Genomic DNA, 14,684 nt, shown 5'->3' with positions numbered 1-14,684 from the left:
TTTTTTTATTGATATTTGTAAATTTGTTGAATATTTTTGGTGAATATCTATTTAATTTTTTTTTTTGAAATTTTAAAGCACAAATAATACCGTATGATCGAAAAAAAATGGCGTCCAGTTGGCTGGGAAATGACGATCGCTGTCATTTTAAATGTAAATTTATATGGGAAATGTCATCGATCGTCATTTCCCAGCCAACTGGACGCCGTTTTTTCTCGATCATACGGTATAATTTATTAGTGAAAATACAGGGTATCTCTATAATAAGTGCAGGTTTTAACTGGTAGTATATTTTTGTAAAAAGAATCGTTGAAAATTTTTCACTTTTCTTGATATTTTCCGGGAAATTATATAAACAAACTTTTATTTTCAACTTGTGTTAAAAATGGTAAACAGAAAATATGTTTCTTTTGTCTATACCTAATACCACATAAAATAATTGCAGTTATTTAAGAAAGACCCTGTATAATAAAGAGAAAATGTAATATTGCTAGGGCTTTATTTGTTGCAAAAAAATAATACATAATTTATTAAAATATTAATTTAAAAAACCACCACAAACCAGTAATATGTTTTTAAAACAATGATATTTTATAATAACTACCGCATAAATTATTATTATTCATGTTTATATACACTTATATGTTTTTTGATATACTCTTGTGAACGTATTTTGACATTTTTTTTGTGATTTGTACTTAAATCTAAAAGAAAACGATATATAAAAAAATCACAAATAATATAGGTACCTAATAATTTATTTTAGAAAACTTTATAAATATAAAGTAATGTTGCTAGAGCTTTACACAGTTGTGACAGAATAGATAAAATAGTTTTTTATAAAACTCCTTATATGGCTGCCATGTATAACAATTCTCTATGTGCCTTCAGTGTTAGCGAACTATTGCAAGATTTTAACTATATATTTTGTTACTCTGAAATAAAAAAAAACAGTTTTTCTTTGTAAAACGTTGTCTTTTATTTATATCTGTAACGTCATATAAGTAATAGGTACTAAATAGTGATCTTTGTAATTTTAATACAAATAATTATAATACAATTAATATATACTTAATTAAAAAATAAAATAAAAAATGGTATTCTGACTAGAAAAAGTACAAAAATAGAAAAACAAAAAATAGAATATACTAAAAATTTTAGTATCTGTATCCCCTAAAGTATCTATATGATTTGTAGGCGTCATATGCGTATAGTAGTCCTAAAATTGAGCCAGCTACCTAAAAATATACCATATTAAAGAAATTATATCACCCAAAATGAGTTTTTTGCAACGGCTATTAAGCTATCTTGTACCACTTCGCACTAAAAGAAGTACTAAAAAGAACATGTTCTACTGCAAGGTCTACTAGTAAAAAGTTTTAAGCTTAATGCAAGCTTAATGTATCACAACACATTTAAACCAAAAGCTCGTAATACAAAACGAATGACAACGTCAAGAAAAAAACATAAAAAAATGTGGCAACTTGACATTTTTTACAGCAGAGCTACCAACTGAATCCCCAGCGGGAAATTTAAATTCGTTAGTCAGTATAAACATTTATAACGATATAAACGTTTTTTTTTTTACTTACATATGCAGCACTCATAGCAGGGTACGCTTGGTAGTGGGGTGTTATCCAATACAGTGGTTCCAGTACTATGTTTACCACGTAACCGAGGTAAGAACAAGTACTAATATATGTAAATGCAGACACAGTGTTAAATAGAACCTCCTGAAATTACAAATGTACATCAAAGAGGAGGTAACTTTTATACTCGAATGTTAGTTTTGTAAAAAAATATTATTTTTGTATAAGTACTTACAAATAAGGATGATTTGATGAGTCCTATTGATTTTGGTGAAAAAATATAACACACTAGCAGCATGAAAGTTGTGGAAAGACTCCAGGCAATGTTGGTTACAAAGGATTGAAATGAAATTCCTATAAGCGCCGATGATTCTGATCCATATTTTAATGCCAAACTTTGACAGAAAAATCCTATGATCTAAAAAAAATTAAAAAAATTGTCAGTGTTGCTACGGGGCTACCCCTGCAACAGTGCTTAGGATATCTATAGCTCCTATAATAAAAATCTAAAGAATTTGTTTAAGAAAATATTTCTAGTTGTACAGGGTGGGTCAAATTCGACGCTTTTAAATGGAAACACCCTTTTCTGTAGGAGATAGACAAAAACTAATATCGGTGTCTGGAGCTCAATTTTTGTCAAAAACATGATGGCGAAAACCGCATATCGATATCTGTTACCGTTTCGGAGTTACAGGGTGTTTTTCAAAAATATGCATTTTTAACAAATCGCTGTAACTCTTTTGCTATGGAAAATTTTGTATTTTATGAAAACATTTCCAAAGCACCTTTTTACGTAGAATTTAATGGTTTAAGTATAATTTTTCTAAAATTAATATTTTAAGAATTATCAACAAAAAATTTGATTTTTTATATGGGACACACTGTATATTTTTAATTTATTGAAAAGAATTTAAAATTACCTTTCCAAAAATATAACATACTTAATATTTTGCTCGATTCCTCTTCGAGATATAGAGTATATAAAAATTCGCCCGCTTTAAATAAGTAGGCTTTGAACGGCACCGGCTGTAATGCAAAAAATTCTAGCTGTGAGCATCAATTAAAACGAAAATAATATTTGCTATGAGAGATGCAGAGTTTTATAACAATTTAAAATATATTTAACCAACATCAACACATTTAAACTATATCTAGTAACAATAAAAATAAATAGCAAACCAAGACATGAGATTTTGCTACAGGTGTTCGACATATCGACCGATATCTGTTATGGACAGAGGGGGCAGTTTTTAAACATTTCTCGCGGAATTCATTAACTCAGTGGGGTGAAAGATACCCTCTCATAACTGCTAAGTATTTCTAATTCTTGTCTAGATTATACGGAAGAATAAGGAACCTTTATTCTTTCGCAAATATATCAATAGGATTAGATCCATGGGCACTAAGTCAGGCGGCCTCGACGGCCAACTGCTGGGATCTTGGTTAGCTATTCAAATATTCTTGAAATTGGCTGCAAAAATTTGCTAATAACTTCAGCGTTCAGAGCCGGTGCGTCGTCTTGCTGGCAAAATATGTTTTCGAGTTCCATTAGAGGTATATCATCAATAAGGGGTCCAAAGCCTACTAGTTAAAAGTGGCGAACTTTTAAAAATTCTGTATTTCGAAGAGGATTATAACAAAATATCAAGTGTGCTATATTTTTGGAAAAGTAATTTTAAATTCTTTTCAGTTAATTAAAAATATAGAGGGTGTCCCAAATAAAAAAACAATTTTTCTGTTGATAACTCTTAAATTATTAATTTTAAAAAAATTATACTTAAACCATTAAATTATACGTAAAAAGGTGCTTTGGAAATTTTTCATAGAAATACAAAATTTTCCATAGCAAAAAAGTTACAGCGATTTGTTAAAAATGCACAGTTTTGAAAAACACCCCGTAACTCCGAAACGGTAACAGATATTGATGTGCGGTTTTCACCATCATGTTTTTGATGAAAATTGAGCTCCAGACACCGATATTAGTTTTCGTCTATCTCCTATAGAAAAGGATGTTTCCATTTAAAAGCGTCGAATTTGACCCACCCTGTACAAGGTATATAAAAAAATAAAATTTAAAATATAATTCTTAAATAAAGAAATAAAAATGTGCTTGATCCTCCCTGTATACAAATAAGAAATATATTAAAAATATTTCTAAATAAACCTATACAGAGGCCGGCAATAGTGCGTCGAGCATCTGTAGCTCCTAGAATAAAAAACTTGGGAATGTTGTTTAAGTGTCAACCTAAAGTATGTACTAGGATGTATTTCAGGAAAATATAGGGTGGCTCAAAAAAGTGTGAGTGGATCGGGATGATTTTTTAAATGGAACACCCAGTGGCGGACAAAGCCTGACGGGGGCCCGGGGCGGCAAAGCTAAATGTGGCCCCCGGTCTGTTTAGGTAATGATATACTTCTAATGCACATTTTGTAAAAATTGAATGACGTATGTATAATGGTTGACAAAATTCAAGTATTTATACAGGGTGTCCCAGGCTGAGCCTGCGTTAGAAGTTTCTAGAGAACTACAATATCTAGATACGAGATTTTGTGCATATCATTGTTTCACAATGAGATCTATCGATTAAAAATATTTTCAATATGGCGGCACTTTCGAAAGTACCGGAAGTTGACTGCAACTTTCTTATTTTAAATGGGTGACCCCATTTTTATTACATACTTAAATTCTCTGTAAAATTTTATGAATTTTGATATTAAACACTCTATACCTAACGTTAACCGTTTTTGAGAAAAAAAAAATTATAATTTTTAGAGGAAAAAAACTGCCTGGCAAAAATATGTATATAGCCTAAACGTCAAATTTAATGATTGCCACAGCCCCTGTACCATAAAGAGAAGACATTTGGCTATCTATGTCAAAAATTAAATTGCCCGAATGTCATATAATAATGGCCGCAACTGTCATGGAATTGAGCGATTAAAAAATGATCATAACTTTAAAACATTTTTTTTCAAATGGAAATCCACTTTTTTATTTCACTCGTGAAAAGGCTTTCGTTACTTTCATTTTTAAAATTTGTTACTTTTTGACTATACATGTTCCTGTACCTAAAATAAATCGTTTTTAAGTTATTTAAGATTTAGCTTTAAAGCGTATATTTTTCTTGATTTTAACCAGTAGCCTATGACAGTATATTATCGATCATCATTTCCACGCTAACTTTGCCCTGTTTTTTTTTTGATCGTACGGTATTATTAAAATATCTACTATTAGATATCACTAAAGAACGAAATACGAGATATATTTATATAAATACACTTTTTAAACTTTTAAGGCAGCAGTAGTTATAATATAGGAAATTCAAATAATTCATATTCTGACAGAGGAAATAAATTGTCTGACTGTTTGACACTAAAAGGATGCTAGATAAAATCAAGAAAACTATACGTTTTCAAACAAAATCTTAAATAACTTAAAAACGATTTATTTTAGGAATATGTCTAGTTAAAACGTAACGAATTGGAAAACATTTTCACTAGTGAAATAAAAAAAGTGGGTTTCCATCTGAAAAAAAAATATTTATGATAATTTTTTAATCGCTCAATTCCATGACAGATACCGCCATTATTATATGACATTTTCCAAGTGGTAACCAACTCAAAGCGGAACTCAAGAACTTGGAAGATTCCATCCGCAACCTGGAATGGAAATCTTGCAATGGTCTAAGACACTCGAAGAAGTTTCTGAGGGCTTATGATCAAGAAAAATCACAGATCTTCCTGGGTCTGAGTAAGAACAATCTTCGGATTGTCACGGGGTTTTTAACAGGACACTGTCTCCTCAATGAACACCTCAGTAGATTGAAACTAAGAAGAAACGGCGAATGCAGATTCTGTGGGGAAGATGGGGAAACACCAGTACACCTCATCACTGAGTGCGCCGAGACGACAACCATTCGTGCCATGAATTTTGGTACGACTGATATTGGAGATGGAGAACTACCCTCTATAAAACCGTCCCAGATACTGGCTTTTGTCAAAGCCCTGGGACTGTATGATGAGTTATGATTCAAGAAAGGGGGACACAATGGATCTGTAAGGTCGAAGTGATTAACCCCCCTCTCACTCATTCTAAATTCTAAATTCTAATATGACATTTGAACAATTTAATTTTTGAAATAGATAGCCACATGTATTTTCTTTATGTCACAGAGGGGCTGTGATAATCACTAAATTTGACTTTTAGGCCGTACAAATTTTCTTGACACGTAGTTTTTTTCGTCCAAAAATTTTAAATATTTTTTTCTTAAAAATGCTTCCAGGGAAATACCGCGACAAAATATCGCGATTTTGTAAGTCCTCCAAGATCCGAGGGGCCCCTTCGCTGTCTCAGACCCCTGGTCCCCGTTCTACTAAACACTTCACTGCTCATCATCGTAATGAAGCTAGAATTCAACTTATGATGTGCTTTGGTTGTAATTTAAAATATTTATTCAGTAAAAATAAATAATGAAACCATTGAAAAATAACTTAAAAACTAAAATAAATAATATCAGTCCCAAAATATATAAAATATAATAATTATTCGATATTTTAAACAAAGAAAATTACCCCTTAATTTAATTTCCTAAATAGAAAATGCCATTGATAATTACTGGGGCCTGATAATTGATAATTAAGCAAATATCTGCTTCGATTTATACTGTTTATAGTTGGCGTATACGTATGGTTTGCATACTCCACCTACAAACTGCTTTACTACTGCTTTATAACCACTTTATAACACATATTGGCCTTGTTTGCCAGTTGAATAAAAAATTACTTATTAAGATTCGGAGGCCTCCTAAAAGATGACGGACCGCCCCTTCCGCCCCCCTCTTAATCCGCCACTGGGAACACCCTGTATATTATTGCATTTTTTGCTTCCTTTCAGATCACTTTATATTATCCTAAGATATGAGTACTATAGATATATTTCGATAGTTTCAGAGATATTAATAAATAAATAAAAAATATATACTATTTTTCAACCTTCCCTAATAAAATTATTAAAAATACACGAATTGTCCTGAGATCAAAACTATATTGGGTATTTACTTTAGATGGTCTGTACTTATTTTGCTATAAATATGGTAATCGTAAATCATACAGGATGCAAAATTCTACGCCAAACTTTCTAAAATACAAAACATTTTTTCCTCGTTTTTTTTTATATAGAACAGCAGACAATATGTATATTATTTTAATCAATAAATTTTTATCAAAGCCACCCAATAGTTTTTCTCTCTTATTTTACGAAACCATTAAATATTTTAAATATCTACCAAAAAGTGCATATTTAACTCCCCATCTAATAAAAAAATAATATACAGGGTATTCCATTAAAAATCCATTTAAAAAAAACTAAGAAAAATTATTTTATATTTTACAAAGTTTGGCGTAGAATTTTGAACACCCTGTATGATTTAAGATTACGATATTTATAGTAAAGTAAATATAGACCATCTAAAGTAAATACCTAATATGGTTTTGATTTCAGAACAGTTCTTGTATTTGTAATAATTTTTTTAAGCAAGGTTAAAAAATATATTTTTTTTTATTTATTTATTAATATTTCTGAAACTATCGCAATATATTTATTCAAATCTTAGGATTATGTAAAGTGATCTGAAAGGAAGCCAAAAATGCAATAATATACAGGGTGTTCCATTTCAAAAAAATAATCTTGATCCACTCACACTTTTTTGAGCCACCATATAGGAGTTAAAATATTTTCCTGAAATACATCCTCGTACATACCCCAGGTCTGCACATAAACAAAATTCCCTCCCTTCTTTATTCTAGAAGCTACAGATTCCCGATCTATAGCTCTTGTAATAAGGACCCTAAAGATTCTGTTTAACCCTCCAAAACTCGCGTGGGGTAGTTTTTAGGTCTGCATTTAAAGGAAACCCCTAAGTTCTTTATTATAGCACTTACAGGACCCTTTAAACTAAAATTCGTAAATAAAGACATAAAAACGTTCTTGACTCGCCCTGTATATAAATAAACCTATAATAATACCATACGATAAAAAAACATCGTCGTAGACGGCTGGACAATGACAATCAATGTTAATTTTGGCGAGGTCAAGCCCTAGACGTCGTTGGCCTTAAGAAGGTTGTAATGTATTTTTATATTGAGTAAAAATAATTTTTAAATAATATAGTTCAAAATCCGAGAAAAAAATAATATTTGTAAAAAGAAATAAAATTTAAAATTAAAAAAATAGTATAATTTTACCAGTTCAGCAAGTTTGATCATGCCAGGCGGTGTTTTCAGAAATTCCAGATGAATACAAGTGCAACATCTGCAACAGCAACACTTCAATCCACTTTGTCCTCTTCTAGAGTGCACTGGAACGTTCACAATAGTAGGTCCTCTGGAAGAAATCATCATTAAACACTTCCTATATCTTCTTCAACTCTTTTCACTTCATTTAATAGGTTTTTATTCAAATATATCGCTATTTGGAAATATTAAAATTAAGGAGAATTACACCAGTTTTAGTTGTTTCAATGAGCAAAGTCAAGAGATCGATACAAAGAGGTGTGTGTTCAAACATCGGTGTGTTTAAGAATGAAAGAGATTCCCGTGTGGCACGTGCCTAAGATGGTTTAAAATTAACACAAATCGCGTGAGGTACATGTCAACCATATGGCTCGTAGCCCCTCACTAGACTATTTTTGGAGTTATTTATACATTTGGCTCATCAAATATTTGTCATATATCCGGCAAAAAACGGTCTAAAAAACGGAATGTTTGGTCTTTTCTGTATACTCGTTGTTCTCAAACAAAGAACGAGTTTTTAAGCTGAATTATTTGATAAAATTTTATTAAAATGACATCAAGTAGAATATTTCATTTATTTAAACAACGGACAATAAATATACAGGGTGTATATCTAAAAATTGCACCATTTATAACTCAATAACGACAATGTCCACTGCAATTCAGTGACATACTAATGAAAACAGAAATTCAACGGAAAATAGTGGAAAAATCGCATATTCAAACCTAGAAAGATATTGAAATATACCGGGTGAGTCTCAAAAGTGGCTCACCCGTATAACTTTTTTATTTTTTCAGAAAAAAAAACGAGATTTGGTATGTTACTATATGAAATAAATTAGGATTGATTGACGTATTCAATTGTTTTTGGTCACTTTTTACTTTATTTTATAGAAAAAGACACTCTGAATAGAATGACATATCATATGTCAACTTTTTAACTATTTCGCTTAAAACAAAATTGTATTTTAAATTTCAAAATCTAGTATGTTGAAAACATTAATTTTTAATCATGTAGCCTTGGAAAATAGATTTGATGGTCTAATGCTTTTAGTGTTTTGTCCTGGACGGTTAAAAGATGCCCAAATCGTATTTTTAATCATATTTTAATTTTTTCAAATAGAACCAGGGTGGCTCATAAGCATAAGCATATTTGAAAAATGTATTTTTTACAAATAATTTAGTACAACGCACTTGGTATTTCGAGTCAAATTGTTATCAAATAAACAATATTCGAAAATTTCAAAAGTTGACATATATTATACGTCATTCTATACAGAGTGTCATTTTCTATCTAATAAAGTAACAAAATACCGAGGGTGCCATTTAAAAATCAAAAGTTAGTGTTTAATTTAGTAGTCATTTCCGGTGAAACCGGAAGTGGCCAGAAACAATTGAATACGTCAATCAATCCTAATTTATGTCATATACTAACATACCAAATCTGGATTTTTTATCTCAAAAAAAAATAAAAAAGTTATATGTGTGAGCCCCTTTTGAGACGCACCCGGTATAGTAATTATTTGAATCGAAATTTAAACAAAAATATGATAGAGAAAAAATGACAATAATTGACAAATTGACTGGCTCAATCATTCTCGATCATTTGGTCAATCAGTCAACAGTACTGTATACAGGGTTGTTCACCACATACGACACGGAGTATTGTAGCTAAACGATTATATTTTTACAAATTTCAAGTTTTGGGTTCGGTGAAGGACTATTAGAGGTACAATTTAAAAATAATTTACAAGATACAGAGTGTCCCAAATAAGTAAAAAATATCAAACTTGTATTTTTTTTAAATGGAACACCCTGTATATTATTACATTTTTAGTTTCTACGATTAAAATAAAGGTAAATTTGATTAAGGTTTATTACACTTAAACCTTACCGTTTTGAAATATTTTCAATTTTGTGAAATTGCAGTATAAATTTTAAGGCTTCATTTCTCCAAGGGTATCAAAGTTTTTAATACTAAATATTTACTGAAGTTTATTTATTGATCAGTTATTGTGTTGCAATAATAAAAATAATACTACCTTATACAGACTGTCTAAAAATTTATTTTAAATAATTTATAGCTTTAAACGCCAATAACTTGTTTAATTTAAATGGAACGCCCTGTATATTTTAGGAGAATCAGATTTCAATCATTTTTACCTATCCCTTCAAGTTTTCGTAGTAAATGCATTTTCTTATAATTTAGACCTCATTCATCAATATACCCATGGAATATTGACATTTTATTATTGACACCTATGGAATATTGACATCATATATTGACATTCTAGTAATATTATCGTTTGGCTAAAAACAATAATGTTGTATGCAAAAAGAAAACTATTTAAATCTTTATAAAAGAATATACCATTAATTAAATATAGCACCGCCCATATACTAATTAATTACATACTTAATTGTATTCGTTAATAAATTATTCTAAATAAATGTGGATTTGAGTCAGAAATCAATATAATAATAAGTTATCAAAATTAAAGTCTCTGTTGTTAGAAATAAGCATTTATTAAAAAATGAAATATCATTTTTAAGGTGTTACTTTTTATCACACTGTCTAATACCCATACAAAATTCAGTTTTTTTTAGTATTTGGAACAATTATTATTAATCAATGCAGTCAGTTAATGTAGTTTGAATACTGGAATCATATTAATTGGTCCTCTTTAACAAATATTTAAATAGTTTTTTTTATTTTTTAATGAAATAAACGAATTATATCCACAATATTAGTATCTGTACTCTTTAAATTTGGTACATCTTTAAAATAATCTAAAATGTCAATATTCCATGGGTATATTGATAAATAATTTCTAAATTACAAGAAAATGCATTTTCTACGGAAACTTAAAGAGATAGGTAAAAAATGGTATAATATAATTTGATAGACAATTAAATTGTGCATCTGATTCTCGTAAAATATACAGGGTGTTCCATTTAAATTAAACAAGTTATTGCCGTGTGAAGCTAATAATTATTTAAAGTAAATTTTTAGAGACTCTGTATAAGGTAGTATTATTTTTATTATTGCAACACAATAACTGATCAATAAATAAACTTCAGTAAATATTTAGTATTAAAAGCTTTGGTACCATAGACTTAAAATAAAATATAGACTGAGCATCTCATTCATAAATAGCTGGAACATGCGGTCAGACAATATCTTGTTATTGTTGTGTTATTGTTTTAGGTTATAACGAGTGCGACACGAGCGATAGATAGGTTGTCTCTGTCGTAACGGTCGTTCCCTGACGACTCTGCCGAGAAACACAACACTGTCTTTCGTTTCTCAAGTACACCTGAACTCTCCGTCTCATAGCCGGGTAATTTTTTTATTTTAATGAAGCTATAATTAAATTAAAAATATATCGTATTTAAACATTTTTATATTTTATTAAGATTTAGGACAGGTTTTTTAAATAAAAGTTTTAGAAAAAACGTCTTAGAGTCCAAAAAGGATAAAAATAATAAAATACACGTTATAGAAGAAATTTTATAATCGAAATTATGTAATTTTTGAAATTAATAATAAATTATTAATTTTAGTCAAACATTTACAACCCCTAATATTAATGAAAACAGGATCTATTCCACAGATATAATAGAATCGGCGACAGAGAGAGAAAAAAAAATATGATTGTTGTAATTTTTTTTCTGGTTAAGTGATGTCTTATTATGTAAAATAGAGAAAACATAAATCTGTTCCATTAAAGCAAGGAAGGTGATAGGAAGGGGATAAAATGAAAACTACATTTATTTAACTCGGTACTGTCTTTATTATACCGGGTGCGTCCCAAAAGTGGCTCAACCCCATAATTTTTTTATATTTTCAAATAAAAAAACAAGATTTAGTATGTTAGTATATGACATAAATTAGGATTGATTGACGCATTCAATTGTTTTTGGTCACTTTCTGTTTCACCGGAAATGACTATAACTTTTAATTTTTAAACGGCACCCTCGGTATATTTCTACTTTATTTGATAGAAAATGACACTCTGAATAGAATGACATATCATATGTCAACTTTTGACACTTTCGCATATGGTTTAATTGTAATTGTAACACGTGGTTCATAACGACAATTTGACTCGAAATACCAAGTGTGTGGTATCAATATATTCATAAAAAAATGCTTTTTCCAAATATGCTAACGAGTCACCCTTGTTCCATTTGAAAAAATTGACATATGTATGATTAAAAATATGATTTGTACATCTTTTAATCGGCCTAGACAAGACACGAAACCCATTAGACGATCAAAACTATTTTTCCAAGGCTCCTTGATTAAAACTTAGTGTTTTTAACAACACCATGGCACCCTGGATTGAAATTTATAATACGATTTGTTTTTAAGCGACAATGTCAAAAGTTGACATATGATATGTCATTCTATTCAGAATTCTATTATCATTTTCTATCGAATAAAGTAGAAATATACCGAGGGTGCCTTTAAAAATCAAAAGATGTAATCATTTCGGTGAAACAGAAAGAGACCAAAAACAATTGAATACGTCAATAAATCCTAATTTATGTCATATACCTACTAACATACAAATCTGTTTTTTTATCTGAAAAAATAAAAAAGTTATAGCGGTGAACCACTTTTGAGACGACCCGGTATATTAAAAAATATTGTCTCATAATGTAATATCATATTAAAATTCTTGTATGTTATTTTAGATTCTGAAGATAATTTTAGAATAAACCGGAATATATTTTTAATAAAAACATTATTAATTATTAACAGGGTTATAATTATGATTTTGTTACAATGTAAGTAAGTAAATAATGTAATATAAGAGAAAAAATTCAGATTTTACATTTTACTAAAATATTATCTAAATAAGCGCCTTTCTACAACAACGCCACTGACTCCCAATGGGTAAATTGAGAGTTGCCTACGGTCAAAAGTCGTTTCAAGACTTAAATGGATTATTTAAGTCAAATTTCTTGCAAATTTGGCACTGGCGAACCATATTTTATAGTTCTTGAACAGAAAAAGTCAATAAAATAAACACTTAAGCACTACAAGCTAAGAAAATGCGTTAATACAGCCGGGGAGATAGCGGCAACAAAGCTTTACCGCACACGTGCGACACGTACTACAAGGTAATAAATGAATGAATAGGCTCCCTCGCCTCTAATCGGTGTTGTCATATTGTAAAGAACTTATCCTTTTTAAACAGTATCCGACTTATAATTTAGTAGTATAAGGACTATTTAATACATCTCTGGAATATTAAAACCTACTTTATTAAACTGCAGTATTAATATCTCAATATATGTGTATAACAAGAAAAAAAATATTGATAATATTAAAGACGTGACAACATAGGCTGGATGAGGAAGGCTCGGTCGACTGTACCCAGAAGTAAACATGTGTACAAAAAAGGTTGTTTGTCCGCGTTGAGATGTAAATAGTGTAGTCTATATTTTATTTTAAGTCTATGTTTGGTACCCTTGGAGAAATGAAGCCTTAAAATTTTTACTGCAATTTCACAAAATTGAAAATATTTCAAAAACGGTAAGGTGTAAGTATAATAAACCTTAATCAAATTTACCTTTATTTTAATCGTAGAAACTAAAAATGCAATAATATGCAGGGTGTTCCATTTAAAAAAATACAACTTTGATATTTTTTACTTATTTGGGACACTCTGTATCTTGTAAAATTATTTTTAAATTGTACCTCTAATAGTCCTTCATCGAACCCAAGACTTACAATTTGTAAAAATCTCATCGTTTAGCTACAATACTCCGTGTCGTATGTGGTGAACAACCCTGTATACAAGGTTGACAAAAAAACACTTTCAATTCAATTTACTGTTAATTAAGAAACACACTGTGTTAATACTGTGTAATACACTGTATTATTGTATTATATTTATTTTAAAAAGTTTAGTTGAATTTATTTACGCAATAAATAATTATTATTTTTATATTAATAATATACTTTTATCACAGATTTAACTAAGAAATTTGATACTTTTGTAGTGACTCGCCCATTTTACATAGGCGTACCCCTGGATCATAATATATAATTACGTGGATAAATCAACGCCATAAGTTTAGCATTAAAAAATATGTCTCCAACATCACGACATGTAATTTTCAAACCTTCTTATTGCACTTATGAAACTTTCAATAGGTTTGTCTCTCTCGAGGACCTTGCTTTGCGCATGCTCATTAAAAGTTGCACGTATTTCCAAAATAATCACAATTTTAAACGGTTTAGAAAGTACAAAAATTATACATTGTTATGGAAACCAACTTTTCATTGCCATCAGATCATATTGTCATAATCTTATTTCCATTGTGTAACGACGCGACGCCTAATTTTTGCGTTTTTATTTTAAAAATTGTATTAATTACACTTTTATGGACCGATTTTATATAGCCAAGAATGCAAGTGTGTTCAGTGAGAAGTTAATTAAATTTTTAAAATTAATGTTCATATTTGGCGCGCGGACGATAGGTCCTCGACAAGGATAGATAGAGTAGAAGCACCGCGCGTGCAACAAAAAAAAGATAAATGGAAGTCGTTGATATGTTTACGACAGTTTCCATAGTGATTTACTTATCCACGTAAGTATACAGTACATCTGTCCGTTCTGTAGCTACGGGGTATCCGTGAGAGGGGGGAAACGATATTCTCTCGATGTTTTTCGTAAAAAATTAGACGACGCGTCCCATCAATAAAAATTCGACAAATTTGCAAGAAGCCAATAAAATGAGTGGGCGGAGCGATTTGCGGTGACGTACTCGTCAAGTCGACGTATAAAA

The 14,684-nt window shown here is 30.0% G+C and overlaps 1 protein-coding gene across 1 annotated transcript; it reads right to left on the bottom strand.

The window, feature by feature from the left end:
* Positions 1-245: 245 nt before the first annotated feature.
* Positions 246-8,284, bottom strand: LOC115891912 (protein singles bar-like). The gene is made up of 4 exons (XM_030912512.1): positions 7,833-8,284; positions 1,825-2,007; positions 1,593-1,733; positions 246-1,238 (listed from the first exon to the last, which is right to left on the bottom strand). Exons 1-4 carry the CDS (start codon positions 7,986-7,988, stop codon positions 1,158-1,160), a joined length of 561 nt encoding a protein of 186 aa, XP_030768372.1. The 5' UTR covers positions 7,989-8,284; the 3' UTR covers positions 246-1,157.
* Between the last annotated feature and the right edge of the window lie 6,400 nt (positions 8,285-14,684).

The sequence above is a fragment of the Sitophilus oryzae genome, unplaced genomic scaffold (assembly GCF_002938485.1).
Source record: "Sitophilus oryzae breed Bouriz unplaced genomic scaffold, Soryzae_2.0 scaffold_119_pilon_pilon, whole genome shotgun sequence".
Classification (NCBI taxonomy): domain Eukaryota; kingdom Metazoa; phylum Arthropoda; class Insecta; order Coleoptera; family Curculionidae; genus Sitophilus; species Sitophilus oryzae.
Note: the sequence above shows the minus strand (reverse complement) of the source record. Positions and strands in the feature narration are given on the sequence as shown.

Excerpts from the sequence above, each read along its gene's own strand:
- LOC115891912 (XM_030912512.1), bottom strand. The coding sequence starts at position 7,988 with ATGATGATTTCTTCCAGAGGACCTACTATTGTGAACGTTCCAGTGCAC. Across the intron at positions 2,008-7,832 it reads TGATCAAACTTGCTGAACTG|ATCATAGGATTTTTCTGTCA; the intron begins GTAAAATTATAC and ends AATTTTTTTTAG. Across the intron at positions 1,239-1,592 it reads CTGCTATGAGTGCTGCATAT|GTAGCTGGCTCAATTTTAGG; the intron begins GTAAGTAAAAAA and ends GTATATTTTTAG.